Genomic DNA, 16,936 nt, shown 5'->3' on the forward strand with positions numbered 1-16,936 from the left:
CGGATGGCAGCTCAACCAGGAGAGGGAAACTCTGATTACAAACCTCTGCTGCCTTGCAGCTATACCTCCTCACAGGGAAGGCTTGGGGAGTAAACCCTGAGGAAAAATTCCGGAATCGGAGACCCAAAGTCAGCTGACTGTTGTTAGATGGAGTACTTGTTATATTTTTTTAAGAGTCCTTGTTTTAAAGCTTTGTTTAGTTTGCAAGTTATTTTTCATTTTGTACCTTTTAGAATTTGTACATGGTATGCAAATATCTGTCCATATCAAGTTAGCCAGGTTTCTTGTACTATGATAGTCTCTAATGAGTAAATTTTCTGTTTTGAGTTCACCAGCCACCTGTTCTTTGGAATGATTCTTCCTATATGGTGCAAGACACAATCTTCAATGGAAAGTGTGATTTACAGCAGGTTGTTATGTACTAGGGCCTTTTCCATACAGGTGGCAAGCTGACATGATGGAAATTATGTAACACACACAAAATGTTGGAGGAATTCAGGAGGTGAGGCAGCATTTATGGAGGGAATTGGACAGTTGACGTTTTGGGCCAAGACTCGATGTTCATCAGGACTAGAAAGAAAGAGGGCAAAAGCACGAATGAACAGTTGGAGGAGGAGTAGGAGCATGAGCTGGCGGATGAGCTAAATCCAGATCCGAGGAGGGAGGGTAGGGAGGTGTAGGAGGGTGGAAAAGAGAAAGCTGTTGATAAAATGAGGCCCTTTCCATGCGGTTTAAACACAATTAAACCTATTTATATTGGCAATTGACAGTTATTGAATATTGGCTATTATTCAATATATCATCTTGGAGCAGGTTTCAGCTACTTTAGTGATTCCATGAGAATCCCACATCATAACTTGGTGCGTAAAAGAATTTCCTAAATCCTTATAAATAATTGTTAATTAATATTAAATTTTTTAATAAAATCTATATCTTTGTATACTTGTATGTGAAAGATGGAGCACGTTTCAGATAATCTGATTTTATAATTCTCTGATTACAATTTTGAGGATGTTGTTTGTGTTTATAAGTAGTCAGCCTTATTTATAAATGTGTCCCTACTGATATAACTTCTGTGACTGAGATGAAGAGATTTTACAGTAAAGAAATATTTAAATGATAACATTATCTTCCACAGATTGATGACAATTATCAAATAAATTTAATTAAAAATGTGGCATGAAGCTGTGATTTAGTAGGATTATAAAACGTGGCACATTGCCACTTTTCAGATAATTAAAATGGAATGAACTATACATGCTTGTATTCAACTGATTACATAGGATTCAGAAAATGTTTTATTGTTAAGACCTTGATTACAATTGTAAATACAGACTTCTATTCTAAACAATATGCTGCCTGTGCTAAATTACTTCAAGAAATGTGACGCACAGTTAGTGATCCAGATCCAAACAAAACACTACACCTCCTTAATGCCGTTGTTAAAATACATATATTAACTGCATTGAAATTATAAATGTGAAGTTTTACATGCTGGTTAACAGCGTAATTATCGTGCTTTTTAAATTGTGATACCACAAAGAGCAGACTTGATTGATTAAGCTACTGATCTTGTATTTTATTTCCCCTTTACTTTATTGTTTATCTGTGGAATGCACCAATTATCAACTGAATTAATTTTGGCAAAGAGATGGCCTCTTCTGTTTCTAATACAACCAGCTAGATTTTCTTTTAACAGGGCAAGAATGGGAAAAATTGTCATTTTAAACTGCTGTTATATTTTTAAAGATAGAAAGTTGAAAATGAAGCTATATGTTATATTTCTTAAAGCATGTATACCAATGTGCAATCCCTTGTTAATATTGCAACCAGACAATGCAGTAATTTTAAACAGTCCAGACAGTATTGGTCACTGGTCAGTACTAATTTTATTTTCAATATTGTGAATGAATAATGTTTTACAGGAGTGACTGTATTGCCTTGTATGTAAATACAATTAGTAATTGATTCTAGAATTTTAGTAGAATTGGTCTTTATCATTAACCACTATATCCCATCCTGGCAGCAATTCCTAGCCAGGACTATTTCTAATGAAAAGATATCTTGGCTTTCCTTACAAAGTCTGAAAATAATTTGAATTGCTGAATCATATAATACTCATGTCCTGTTCATATGTAGTGAGCCTTGTGCAGAGTTATCCTTAATTATTTCATGTCTTCCTCCATATCTATAGATAGGTATGAAGTCTTTAACTTTGCAATCTTTTCCAAAGTGCAGTTAGTCTTGCAATTTCACAGTTTGGTAGGGAAACACCAATGCCCTTGAATGGAAAATTTTACAGAAATTAGTGGATACAGCCCAGTCCATCACAGGTAAAGCCCTCATCACAATTGAGTATATCTACACAGAATGCCATTGCAGGAGAGCAGCATCCGTCATCACGGACCCCTACCACCCAGGTCATTCTCTCTTCTCACTGCTGCCATTAATAAGAAGGTACCTACATCACCAGGTTCAAGGATACTTAGTACCCTCAACAGTCAGGATGTTAAACCAGTGGGGATAATTTTACTCAACTGAACTGTTCCCACAACCTATGGACTCATTTTCAAGGACTCTTCAGCTCATGTTTTCTATTGGTTATTTATTATTATTATTTCACTTTCTTTTTGCATTTCCATAGTTGGTTGTCTTCTGCACGTTGGTCATTTGTCCACCTTGTTGGGTGCGGTCTTTCATTGATTCTATTGTGGTTCTTGGATTTACTGGGTATGCCTGCAAAAAATGAATCTTGGTGTTGTATATGTACCTTGATGATAAAATTTACTCTAAACAATTTTGTCAGCAAAATGTCTTGAAAATGTCAAAATATTTAATATGTTTCACTTGGTTTTGAAGATTTTGTTCTCAACCCATCATCTGATTTTTTTTCTTCTCAGGAGATTTCACTGATTCTGCAGGAGCTGAAAAGAGTAGAGAAACAACTCCAAGGTAAAAAGATTTTTCATAATCTCATTGTAATGCAACCAATGAATAATTAGATTAGTTGAGTGAAGTTTATTGTCATTTAACTATATGCATGTATATTGTAAAACAGAAAATGTTTCTGCAAACCAGGGTGTAAAGAACTGTATTATACATAACACATAATGACTTATGAAAGTGTGGATGAAAGTTAAAGATGGATTACACTTAAATAAACAAACTGAACTGCATAAATTAAATATTTTAAGGTACAGAGCAGATTAACCAGTGATACTTTGAGTGCGATGTGGCAGGCTGTTCAGAAGCCTATGGCTGGAGGGAAAACTGTTTCCCATCCTGACCGTTCTTGTTCTTGCATCAGATTCTCCTGCCTGAAGTAGAAAGTCAAAGGGAATGCTAAATGGATGGCTGGGTGGAATCCTTAATAATACTAAGGGTCCTTGCTCAACATAATATAGTTCAGTTATTTATAAATTTGCTGCTTCAGATGTCTTGGTCCAAAATAGTAAGCTAAATGATCTCCGCAGAGCACAAAGTGTAACCATCGGAGTGCTGGCAGTTCTGGGGAAATTTTAGTTTATGAATAGTCGTCTCATTACCAAAGTAAATGGAATTAAAGCAACTGAAGTACACTGCAGTTGTGTTGGAAGAACTCAGCAATTCAGGCAGCATCTATAGTTAACGTCTCAGACCGAGACCCGTCATCAAGCCTGAAATGTCAACTCTTTATTCCTCTCTATAGATGCTGCCTGACCTGCTGAGTTCCTCCAGCAATTTGTGTGTTACCCTGGACTTTCAGCATCTGCAGTCTCTTGTGTTTATGATTTGCAGTTATTGTACTATTAATCATATTACTTTACAAATAAATCAAAGAAAGAACATCATTGTTCTGTTTTATCTCTCCTGTATAATTTGAACTTGCATGCAATCTCCAGTGTACCTTATTCAAACTGCCTATAGTCTTTGTGTTCAATTTGAGTGGAAATAACTTTCTCAAACCTTTTACCCCTTCATTCATCACAATATTTTTGCAAGTATTTTGACTGAGATCTATTACTACCTCTTCATCTCATGAAATGTTCCAAACTTAAAGAATATTTTTTAAATGTTATAAATAGGTAGATTTTAGTGAATCTAGCTAATTTGCAGATAGGCTACAAAAAAAATGAAGATGAACTGCATGAAGAAAATAAATCCTTCCCCACAATGGGCATTAAGCATTAATGGAGCGTAGGACAGTGCAGTGTAGGAACAGGCCTTTTGCTCCACAAAGTTGTGCCAAACCAAATACATTAGTAATAAAATGGCTAACTAAACTAATACTTTACGCTATACAATGTCCATATCCCTCCATTTTCATCATGTACCCATCTAAGTATCTCTGCAAGAGTAAAAAGACCCTGATGGGAGTTGTATACAGACCCCCAAACAGTAGTAAGGATGTGATCTACAAATTTACAACGAGATAGAAAATGCACGCCAAAAGGGCAATGTTAGAATAATCATGGGGTTGCAGGTAGATTTGGAAAAAAACAAGTTTGTGCTGGACTATGGGAGGGAGAACACAAGACTGTAAAAACTTAAGAAATAGGAGCAAAAGTCTGCTATCTAGTCTGTCAAGCCTTCTCTGCCTTTCAATAAGATCATGGTTAATTAGATTAGATTAGATCCAACTTTATTGTCATTGGGCCGAGTACAGATACAAAGCCAAAAGAAATGCAGTTAGCATCTAACCAGAAATGCAAAGAATAGTGTTACTTACAAAATAACTGTGAATAAAAAGCAAGTGCTACGGCACACAAATATAAAAGTACTGAGACAGTACAATATGGGTGCAATACTGCTTAGTGCTGTGATGTGAGGTTCAGCAGGGTTACAGTCTCAGGGAAGGAGCTCTTCCTGTGCCTGCTGGTGCAGGAGCGGAGGTTCCTGTAGCACCTACCAGATGGGAGGAGAGTAAAAAGTCCATGGTTAGGGTGAGATGCAACCTTGATAATGCTTTTTGCCCTGCCCAGGCAGCATTTATGATAGATGTTCTCAATGATGGGCAATTGGGTGCCAATAAACCGCTGAGCAGTTTTTAACCACATGCTGGAGTGCTTTGAGGTCCAATACGAGACAGTTGCCATACCACACTGAGGTGCAGTTGGTATCTGACCATGGACTCATCTCCACCTACCTGCCTTTTCCCCTTAACCCTTAATTATCTTACTACGCAAAGATCTATCCAACCTTGTCTTAAATATATTACTGAGGTAGCCTCCACTGCTTCATTGGGCAGAGAATTCCACAGATTCACCACTCTCTGGGAAAAGCAGTTCCTCCTCATCTCCATCCTAAGTCTACTCCCTTGAATCTTGAGGCTATGTCCCCTAGTTCTAGTCTCACCTACCAGTGGAAACAACTATCTTATCTATCCCTTTCATAATTTTAAGTTTCCATAAGATCTCTTGTCATTCTTCTGAATTCCAGTGATTACAATTCCAGGTGACTCAATCTGTTGTCATAGTCTAACTCCCTAATCTCTGGAATCAACCTGGTGGACCTCCTCTGCAGTGCTTCCAAACCCAGTATATCCTTCTTCAAGTAAAGAGACCAGAACTGCATGCAGTACTCTAGATGCGGCCTCACCAGTACCCTATACAATTGCAGCATAGCCTCCCTACTCTTAAATTCAATCCCTCTAGCAATGAAGGCCAACATTCCATTTGCCTTCTTGATAGCCTGCTGAACAAGCACTCCCGAGTCTCTCTGCACGGAATTTCTAGAGTGCCTACGAGACGGCTTCTTAGAGCAGCTCGTGGTTGAGCCCACTAGGGGATCAGCTATTCTGGACTGGGTGTTGTGCAATGAACCAGAGTTGATTAGAGGGCTTAAGGTAAAAGGGCAAATGATCATAATATGATGGAATTGACCCTGAAGTTTGAGAAGGTAAAATCAGATGTATCAGTATTACAGTAGAGTAAAGGGAATTACAGAGGCATGAGAGAGGAGTGCAAAAATTAGTAGGAAGCTAGAGGATTTTGAAGTTTTAAAACCAACAGAAGGCAACTAGAAATTCATTATGAAGGTAAAGATAGAATATGAAAGTAAGCTAGCCAATAATGTTAAAGAGGATACCAAAAGCCTGTTCAGATACATAACATATAAAAGAGAGGTGAGAATGGATATCGGACTGTTAGAAAAAAAATGCTGGAGAGGTGGTAAAGGGGGACAATGAAATAGCAGAGGAAATGAATAAATATTTTGCATCAGTCTTCACTGTGGAAAAACACTAGCAGCATGGTGGAAGTTCCAGGTGTCAGGGGGCATGAAGTGTGTGAAGTTACCATAATGAGAGAGAAGGATCTTGGGAAACTGAAAGGTCTGAAGGTAGATAAGTCACCTGGACCAGATGGTGTACACCCCAGAGTTCTGAAAGAGGTGGCTGAAGAGATTGTGGAAGCATTAGAAATGATCTTTAAAGAATCACTAGATTCTGGAATGGTTCCAGAAGACTGGAAAATTGCAAATGTCACTCCACTCTTTAAGAAGGGAGAGAGGCAGACAAAAATAAACTATAGGCCAATTAGTCTGACCTCCGTGGTTGGGAAGATATTGGAGTTGATTATTAAGGATGAGGTCTTAGGGTGCATAGAGACACATGATAAAATAGGCCATAGTCAACATTTTTCCTCAAGGGAAAATCTTGCTTGACAAATCTGTTAGAATAATTTGAAGAAGTAACAAGCAGGATAGACAAAAGAGAATTTGTTAATGTGTGCTTGGAAGTCTTTGACAAGATGCCAACATGATGCTACTTAACAGGCTACAAACCTATGGAGTTACTGGAAGGATTCTAGCATGGATAAAGCAGTGGCTGATGAAGCAGGAGGAAAAGAGTGGGAATAAAGAGAGATTTTTCTGGATCACAAACAAGAGAAAATCTGCAGATTAGAAATCCAAGTAACAAACAAATTGTTGGAGGAACTTATTAGCCAGGCAGTATTTATAGAAAAGAGTAAACGTTTTGGGCTGAGACCCTTCATCAGGACTCATCAGCACCCTTTTCTGGCGGGCTGCCGATGACTAGTGATGTTCCACAGGGGGTCTGTGTTAGATTTGATTCTTTTTATGTTATATGTCAATGATTTAGTTGATGGAATTGATGGCTTTGTTGCAAAGTTTGCAGACAATATGAAGATAGGTGGAGGGTCAGGTAGTTTTGAGGAAAGAGAAGGCTGCAGAAGGACTTAGACAAATTAGGAGAATGGGCAAAGAAATGGCAGATGGAATACAGTGTCAGGAAGTGTATGGTTTGAAGAGGGTTCAAAGGAGGTTCATGAAAATGATTCCATGATTGAATGGCTTGTCAAATGAAGAGCATTTGATGGCTCTGAGCCTGTACTCACTAGAATTCAGAGGTAACCTCATTGAAACCTATGGAATGGTGAAAGGCCTTGATAGAGTGGATGTGGAGAGATGTTTCCCTATGATGGATAGTCTTGAGTCCAGAGGACACAGCCTTATAATAGAGTGTGTCCTTTTAGAATGGAGGTGACAAGGAATTTCTTTAGCCAGAGAGTGATAAATCTATGGATTTAATCTGCACACACAGTTGTGGAGGCCAAGTCTTTACATATATTTAAGGCAGAGGTTGATCGGTCATGGCATGAAGGGATACAGGGAGAAAGCAGGAGATTGGTGCTGAGAGGGAAATTGGATCAGCCATGATGAAGTGGTGTAGCAGACATGATGGGCCAAATGGGCCAATTCTACTCCTGTACCTTATGGTCTTGTGGTCTCTTAAAAATTCCTAATGTATTTACCTCTACCACCATCCCAGGCAGTGCGCAGACACCCATCACTTTGTTTGTTTTTTTTTAAAACTCACCTCTAACATCTCCTTTGAATTTTCCCCCCTCTCACCTTAAATGCACCTTAATTCAGTCTTGGGATAAAGATACTGTCTGTCTGCCTGCTTTAACTATAACACCAGCATAGGCTGGCCCAAGCCCTGCTGTGAAAGGAGGAGTGTTGAGCATTGGGCTACCACCCCATTCTGTAAAAACCCAGAGCTACAGAAACACCAACATAAGGCCAAAGGACCTCATCTCTGGGAGGATGGGAACCATTGCTTAGAGGATGTATGAAGTTGTGTAGTGAAAGCAGAAGTCAGAGAAGTGATAAACCTTCTTTTGGCTCACCATTGTGAACTCTTGAAAGCTGCTACTGGCAGCCTGTGCCCCAGTATGGGAGATGGGTTTAAGAAGAAGAAGATTATCTATCCCTCTCATAATCTTATAAACTTCTATAAGATCTCCCCTCAGCCTCTGTCACACCAGAGAAATCAACATAAATGTGTCATACCTCTTGCTCTGTAATCCAGGCACACGCACATGTGCTCTCATCCAGGCAGAATCCTCTTAAATCTCTTGTGCACCTTTTCCAAAGCCTTGATATCCTTCCTATGATGAGGTGACAGAACTGTATGCATACTCCAGATGCAGCCTAGCTGGAGTTTTATAAAGTTGCAACATAACTTCCTGACTTTTGACCTCAGTGCCTCAGCTAATAAAGGCAAGCATACCATGTACTGCCTTAACCCCATCAACTAGTGTAGCCACTTCCAGGGAGTTTTGAACTTGAATCCCCAAGATCCCTCTGTTCATCAGCATAGTTAACGATCTTGCCCTTAACTCTACTGTCTCTTTACAATTAACGTACCAAGGTGCAATGCTTCACATTTGGCTGGGTTAGGCTCCATCCGCAACTGATCTATATTCCACTGTATTCTTTGTCAATCTTCTATGCTATCCATAACACCATCTATTTTTGTATTATCTGCAAACTTACTAACCTGCACATCTACAGTTTCATCCAGGTCATTCATATATGTCACAAACGGGAGATCCCAGTACAGATTCCTATGGAACATCAGTAATCACAGACCCCCAGCTAGAGTAAGTCCCATTGACTACCATCTTTGGTCTTCTATGGGAAGCCAGTTCTGAACCAAAATGGCCAATTCACCATTGATACCATGCATCTTAATCTTCTGGAAGAGCTTCCACTAGGGACCTTGTCAAATGCTTTTCCTAAAGTCCATGTCGACAACATCCACAGCTCATCAATCACCCTTATCACCTAGTTATATAGTCAAATTATCCCCCACAGGAGCTTGTCAAGTCTGCCTGTGTCTGACACATCTTCTCTTAGAATATAGAGCATAGAATAGTACAGCACAGTACAGGCCCTTAGTCCCACAATGTTGTGCCGACCCTTAAACCCTGCCTCCCATATAACCCCCCCACCTTAAATTCCTCCATATACCTGTTTAGTAGTATCTTAAATTTCACTAGTGTATCTGCCTCCACCACTGACTCAGGCAGTGCATTCCATGCACCAGCCACTCTGAGTGGAAAAACCTTCCTCTTGTACTGAGCAGTGGTGCTCTGGGGAAGAGGCGCTGGCTGTCCACTCTGTCTATTCCTCTTAATATCTTGTATACCTCTATCATGTCTCCTCTCATCCTTCTTCTCTCCAAAGAGTAAAGCCCTAGCTCCCTTAATCTCTGATTATAATACATACTCTCTAAACCAGGCAGCATCCTGGTAAATCTCCTCTGTACCCTTTCCAGTGTTTCCACATCCTTCCTATAGTGAGGCGACCAGAACTGGACACAGTACTCCCAAGTCTGGCCTAACCAGAGTTTTATAGAGCTGCGTAATTACATCGCATCTCTTAAACTCTACCCTACAACTTATGAAAGCTAAGCTTACAACTTACTGCATAAGCTTTCTTGACTACCCTATCTACCTGTGAGGCAACTTTCAGGGATCTGTAAACATGTACCCACAGATCCCTCTGCTCCTCCACACTCCCAAGTATCCTGCCATTTACTTTGTACTCTGCCTTGGAGTTTGTCCTTCCAAAGTGTACCACATCACACTTCTCCAGGTTGAACTCCATCTGCCACTTCTCAGCCCACTCCTGCATCCTATCAATGTCTCTCTACAATCTTCGACAATCCTCTACATTATCCAGAACACCAGCAACCTTTGTGTCATCTGCAAACATGCCAACCTTCCCTTCTACCCCCACATCCAGGTCGTTAATAAAAATCATGAAAAGTAGAGGTCCCAGAACCAATCCTTGTGGGACACCACTAGTCACAACCCTCCAATACAAATGTACTCCCTCCACCATGACCCTCTGCTTTCTGCAGGCAAGTCAATTCTGAATCCACCTGGCCAAACTTCCCTGGATCCCATGCCTTCTGACTTTCTGAATAAGCCTACTTTTTTTGAATCTTGTCAAATGCCTTACTAAAATCCATGTAGATGACATCCACTGCACTACCCTCATCTATATGCCTGGTCACCTCCTCAGAGAACTCTATCAGGCTTGTTAGACATGATCTGCCCTTCACAAAGCCATGCTGACTGTCCCTGATCAGACCATGATTCTCTAAATGCCCATAGATCCTATTTCTAAGAATCTTTTCCAACAGCTTTCCCACTACAGATATTAGGCTTACTGGTCTATAATTACCCGGACTATCCCTACTACCTTTTTTAAACAAAGGGACAACATTCGCCTCCCTCCAATCCTCCGGTACCATTCCCGTGGACAACGAGGACATAAAGATCCTAGCCAGAGGCTCAGCAATCTCTTCCCTCGCCTCGTGGAGAAGCCTGGGGAATATTCCGTCAGGCCTCGGGGACTTATCCATCCTAATGTATTTTAACAACTCCAACAACTACTCTCCCTTAATATCAGAACTTCAACCTCACTCGTATTGTCCTCACCGTCATCAAGTTCCCTCTCAGTGGTGAATACCAAAGAGAAGTATTCATTGATGACCCCGCTTACTTCCACAGCCTTCAGGCACATCTTCCCACTTTTATCTCTAATCAGTCCTACCTTCACTCCTGTCATCCTTTTGTTCTTCACATAATTGAAGAATGCCCTGGGGTTTTCTTTACCTTACTCGCCAAGGCCTTCTCATTCCCCCTTCTTGCTCTTCTCAGCCCCTTCTTGCTCCTTTCTTGCTACCCTATATTCCTCAATAGACCCATCTGATCCTTGCTTCCTAAACCTCATGTATGCTGCCTTCTTCCACCTGACTAGATTTTCCACTTCACTTGTCACCCATGGTTCCTTCACCCTACCATTCTTTATCTTCCTCACCGGGACAAACTTATCCCTAACATCCTGCAAGAGATCCTGAAACATTGACCACATGTCCATAGTACATTTCCCTGCAAAAACATCATCCCAGTTCATATCACCAAGTTCTAACCTTATAGCCTCATAACTTGCCCTTCCCCAATTAAAAATTTTCCTGTCCTGTCTGATTCTCTTCTTTTCCATGATAATGCTAAAGGCCAGGGAGCAGTGGTCACTGTCCCCCAGATGCTCACCCACTGAGAGATCTGTGACCTGACCCAGTTCGTTACTTAATACTCGATCCAGTATGGCATTCCCCCTAGTCGGCCTGTCAACATACAGTGACAGGAATCTGTCCTGGACACACTTAACAAACTCTGCCCCATTTAAACCATTGGAACTAATCAGGTGCTCTTCTCACTACTAACATTGGGCGGGTGGTGCAGGAGCCTTGGGTGCCAGGCTACCAGATTTAGAAACAGTTATTGTCCTACAACCATCAGACACCTGAAATGGCGTGGATGTCTTCACTTGCCTCAGCACTGAGCTGTCTCCACAGCCTGTAGACTTGTTTTCAGGGATTCTGCACCTCTAAGTCAAGTTTATTGTCATTTAACTATATACATGTATATAACCATATCATGTATATAGAAATGAGACAACATTTCTTCAAACCAGGGTGTAACGCACAGTAGTGCACATAGCACACGATAACCTATGAAAGAAAAGATAAAATATACAGATGAATCACACATAAATAACATACTAAAGTGCACTAATATTAAATATTGTAAAGTAAGGAACAAATTAACCAGTGACACTTTAAATAAAATGCGGCAGGGAGTTCAGAAACCTAGTGACTTGGGGGAAGAAACTGTTTCTCATCTTGACCATTCTTGTTTTTATGCATCAGAGTCTCCTGCCTGATGATCGAAAGTCAAAGAGTTTGCTGGATTGATAAGTGTAATCCTTAATGATATTAAGGGCCATGCTTCTTATTATTTTCCACAATTTGTCCTCTTTTGCACATTGGATATTTGTTGGTCTTTATGAATGGCTTTCTATTGATTCTATTGTATTTCTTTATTTTCCTGTGAATCTCAAGGTTGTGTATAGTATAATAAATTTGCTTTGAACTTTGAATACAAATTGTGAAGTCTGACAGTTTTATTATTGTGATTGAAGTGATACCTCTTTTACAGTTGCCTTGTTTTCCCTTTTTAGCCATCAACGTGATGATTGATCCAGATGGTGCACTGGATTCAGCATGTGGCCTGAAAAAAACAAGCCCCAGTTTGCCTGGACAGCCCAAACTGAAGAGCAGTCCGACCCACCATTCTCGTATCACAGCCTCTGACTCTGACTACAGCAACCATTTAAGCCAGTACAAACATAATGGAGAAGATAAAGACAATTCTTTGCATGAGTAGCATTGTTTTGTATTTTCTTTTAAAGTGGCAAAGCACATATCAACAGACCACATTTTTGATTTGGCCTGTGTTAGGAGAACATTTGCTTGCCATTTAATTATGTAGCCTCAAGGTATTTTCCTGCTTTCCGTGGTTCTTTTGTCACCACGTTACTCTTGCTAGAGCTGTAAGCTTTGCGTCCATGCAGTAATGGAACATTAGGTTGGGGTAAGTTGGGGGGGGGCATGGGGATGGGGTTACACACATTGGTGTGCAGTGAAATGTGAATCACATTGACAGATTCAGGAGACATCTTCAAAATGAGATGGAGAAGCAAATTGGCATTATTACTAAAACTGGAATAAAAATGCAATGTAAAATGGACTAATTTATTGGTAATACAAGCCTAGAATACTGAAAAACGAAACATTAGTGCCAAGCTGCTCATTATTGGTCAGTTTGAAGCACGTTATGTTGTATCAAGGACTGGTGTTTGTTATTTATGTGTGTTTAACATGTAAACCACAAATTCTACATAGGATATTCCTTAACTGTATAAAGTAGAAAACATATTCAGCAATTATTGTAATATGAGAAAAAAAACTGTACTTTATGCTCTGGTCAGAAGTTGATAATACTGCAAAGTCTTGTTGATTGCAGCATTTTTAGCATACATTTTTGCACTATTAACAACACAATCTGCAGGATGGGAGTATAGCATTGGTATTTCATTTTTATTTCTTTCTGTCGCATTTAAACAAAACTACAACTATCGAAAATAGCAAATGTTGCATTGACTTTATAGAACTTGATTGAAGGGTTATGTATCATTTAGGTCAAAGGGAAAATCTGTATGTTTTCAATTCTGTTACAGTAGAGTGATTAACCAGTTGGGAAGAGTGCTCACAATCAATGACCATTAGTGATGGACTCTTATCAAAATTTCAGTTGGTTCACATGTTGTACTGCATTAGTGGAAATTAGTCTTTCATTTTTTTTAAAGCAAACCTTTGGATTAGAGAAGCACAGGTGAAGCAGTACACATTCACATTTCTGGCATGGTTTTGCATCCATTCGAAAATGGGAGTAAAAGTTTCCTCACGTGCATTCACTTGATGTGAAATTAGTTTAGGACATTTTCCACACTAGTTTTGGCAGGGGTTCATAAAATGTAACTGATCAATTCAGATGACTTGTAGCAGTGTAGCATGAGTAGAAAGGAAAAGTGGTGCTGAAATTATACTGGGTATACTCAGCTTAGTTCTATATTTAACTCTGCTGTACCAGATCTGAGTGTTTATTGCTCACTATATGTTCCCTTCACCACACTGATACCTCCCTTTCCAATCAGATTTTAATAACTATTCTCCGTCCATCATGTAAAAGTTAAAACGGAATAACGTTCCCCAAGTAAAATTAACTTTATCAATTGCTTAATGGTTGTAAATGCAGAATGTTTTGTTACTCAGCATTATTTTGAAATGACACTTGGAGAAGCCATAGAAATGCATGCAATGAAAAATGGAAGCCATTCGCTGCAAATAGAATATGTATTTGAGGTTGCATTTAAGATATTAGTTGGGAGAAGGTGGAGAGATCTGTACAGAATCTTCCATGAAAGCATTTGTTGTCTGTTCTGGATATCAAAAGTCTGTGAGACATTCTCCACCACAATATTTGTATTGACCAGCATTATCAACAGTACAGCTCTTTCATTTATAAGGGAAACAGTAATTTAAACCTAATTAATGTTTAATCGCAGAACAACATTAATATTTAGTTATGTATTGACTAGGTTAATGTAATGTTTGTGTTTTGTTAAGTGAGTACTTCTAGTTCCAAACTGCCTACCTGAATCAAATATCTGTGCTCAGAAAGATTACAGAACAAACTTTAGGCCTTAAACTAATGTGACTGTGTTTGCCACCAGGAAATAAAAGTATAGCCACTCCTCCTCTCCCTTTTACTTTTCAGCCACTCTAAGAAGAAAGCTAGAATTGAACCCGACAGATGTGCATCACACCCTGCTGGGCTCTCTGCAGAAAGGAACAAGCTTGCTCTTAAATGATAACAATGGGCTGAATGTTGCATCAGTCACTTTTGCTAAAGGTTGTCTTGAGTGGTTATAGCTCTCTGGTACAAGTTAACCTCCTACTAAGTAGATCAGCTGCCTTGAAATATTTTCAAGAATGAACTTATTTTTGTGGCCAAATCACTCATGGCACTGCCTTGCTTTTTTTAAATTTATTGCCACATAGATTGCTCTTTCTACAGGCATGGTGTAACCTTGGAAAAAATAGTACATGGTCTTTGCAGTGATTCAGGAGATTTGGTGGGGGAATGGGGGAAGAGAGAGCAACAACAATCTTTTATGATTCATACATGATCAGATCATTTGTAAGTGTGAATAATCCAAAGATACTTTTAAATTGCAGTATATTCATTTGTTTTTACATTTCCAAATGCTAAAATCGATAACCCTACCCACTTTATTATTGACAAGTTAATTGCCAATGACCCTGTAAGGTGCATTTCTACAGTATTTTCAGTTCACAGTTACTATGGCTTCTACAGGGCACTGAATCAATCAAGGTTATCACACTAACTGGTAATTTTACTCTGAAGCAGTTGCTGAATACATAGCTGAATATACTGAGCAATAGTCAAGGTATACATTTATTGAAAATGTTTGCATTGACATTTTACTATTTCTGTCCATTGCACCATTATATTCCAAGGTGCCTGTGCCGTAGTGCATATGATACTAAGATTTAATTTATTATAGACCATAATGTTGATACCCAAAATTGATCAGGTATTCTCACTAACTTGTGATGTGAATTCAGTGAAGCAAAATACTGTGCAATATTAAGGTCATGGTAACATGCAATAAATGTTAGATTGGCAATATAGTATTTTTCCAAAATAACTTTTGAATGATTTGATGAAAAATCATTTTTCTTTCTCAAGATTACCAAGTGTTGCCTGTACTTGCTCTCTCTTCTCTCCCCCCCACCCTCCACAATCTGGCTAATAATTATTACAGTAGCAAGTTTTGCCCCATCATTGGAAATGTGATTAGCTGGTATATGATACTTCACTACTAAATATCAATGGGGTGAATTTTCCAATTCCTAAACGTGCTAACTAAACACCACTTTATTGTGTTGATTTATGTGTTTACACATTTGTGTTGTAATTTGTAATATCTTTGTTTTACAGTTATATGGTTTTCCTGATTTTGTATGAACTCTGTTAGCCCTATTTATTTTTATTTGGTTATATATGTTCATTTGTATTTTTACATTTTTATTGTTTCAAATAAAATAAATTTCCTCCCTATATTTGCCACAGAAAACGTGTTTGAAACAGAAACTAAAAGACAAGACAAAGTTGCATTAAATCTGTGTGAACAAGTTCAGTTTCATCTTTTCCCTCACTCTATCTTCACGCTCCTTGTGTCAGTGTGATCATTGAAAAGACCAAAAGTTCATGGGTGTGTTGATGGGTATGCAGCCTGATATGGCCATTTCATAAACCAGCCTGTGCTCGATCCAGGCCACCACCCATAATGATTATCATCCTAAATGTGAGAGGGCAAATTTCTACCTAAGCTGGGTGTTTATATGGAATAAGCTGGTAGAGGCAGATATAATTACAATGACTAAAGACCGGATGTGGGATATGGACTAAAGAGGATATGGGCGTAATGCAGACAGTAGGATTTGTGTGGATGGCCTCATGGTTGGCGTGGACATGTACAGAAAGCTCTGTTTCTGTGTCATTTGCAGTCCTTTGGCTCCAAATGAAAAAGGCTGGGTGAACTCTCACCACCTCTGCCTCCATCCCACCCCTATCCCACTACCAGAGAGGCCATTATAGAATTGTTATGCTTTTAAATGTCTTCCATCCATCTTGATTTCCTTCAAATTATTTAGAATAATTAAAAGATAATATTAAGTTATCAAATAATCTAAACTGAATGAACAGAATCCATTTTCTGTAGCAGCCATCCTATTGTAAAGCTTCGGGTGGGGAATCAGTGGAATGGGAAGGTGAAATCTATCTGGTCCCACATTTAGTTATATGCTGTGATATATGAACTCTCCTCCCAAGCTCTGAAAAAAAGTGGTTTTTTTTCCCCTATAGTAGCAACAGCCAATACAAATAATATCACTTTAAGGTGAGTAGAGGAATGTTCAGGATAGATGTTAGAGATAGTTTAAAGTTTTTACACTCAGTGCCTGAATGCACTGTGGTGGTGGCGGTGGTAGAGCCTGATACGCGCACGTGCACACACACACACGCACACACACACACACACACACGTGTTCCCTCCACCCCCTTTACAAAAGTAGAGTGTTTCTATGAAACCTTTCTTAAGCTGAAATGGCGTAAAGTGAAGAACCATTAATTTATATGGAAAAAAT

General features: G+C 39.2%; 1 protein-coding gene across 6 annotated transcripts in view; it reads left to right on the forward strand.

Moving 5' to 3' along the window:
• Positions 1 to 15,543, forward strand: part of LOC132402669 (centrosomal protein of 170 kDa-like) — a 177,974-nt gene extending 162,431 nt beyond the window's left edge. For all 6 annotated transcript variants that reach the window (XM_059985606.1, XM_059985608.1, XM_059985607.1 and 3 more), the window contains 2 exons: positions 2,901 to 2,952; positions 12,322 to 15,543. In XM_059985606.1, coding sequence (XP_059841589.1) covers positions 2,901 to 2,952; positions 12,322 to 12,527 — 258 coding nt within the window. In that variant the 3' untranslated portion in view covers positions 12,528 to 15,543. The remainder of the gene's footprint in view (positions 1 to 2,900; positions 2,953 to 12,321) is intronic.
• Positions 15,544 to 16,936: the final 1,393 nt, after the last annotated feature.

Source organism: Hypanus sabinus, chromosome 12, assembly GCF_030144855.1.
Source record: "Hypanus sabinus isolate sHypSab1 chromosome 12, sHypSab1.hap1, whole genome shotgun sequence".
Classification (NCBI taxonomy): domain Eukaryota; kingdom Metazoa; phylum Chordata; class Chondrichthyes; order Myliobatiformes; family Dasyatidae; genus Hypanus; species Hypanus sabinus.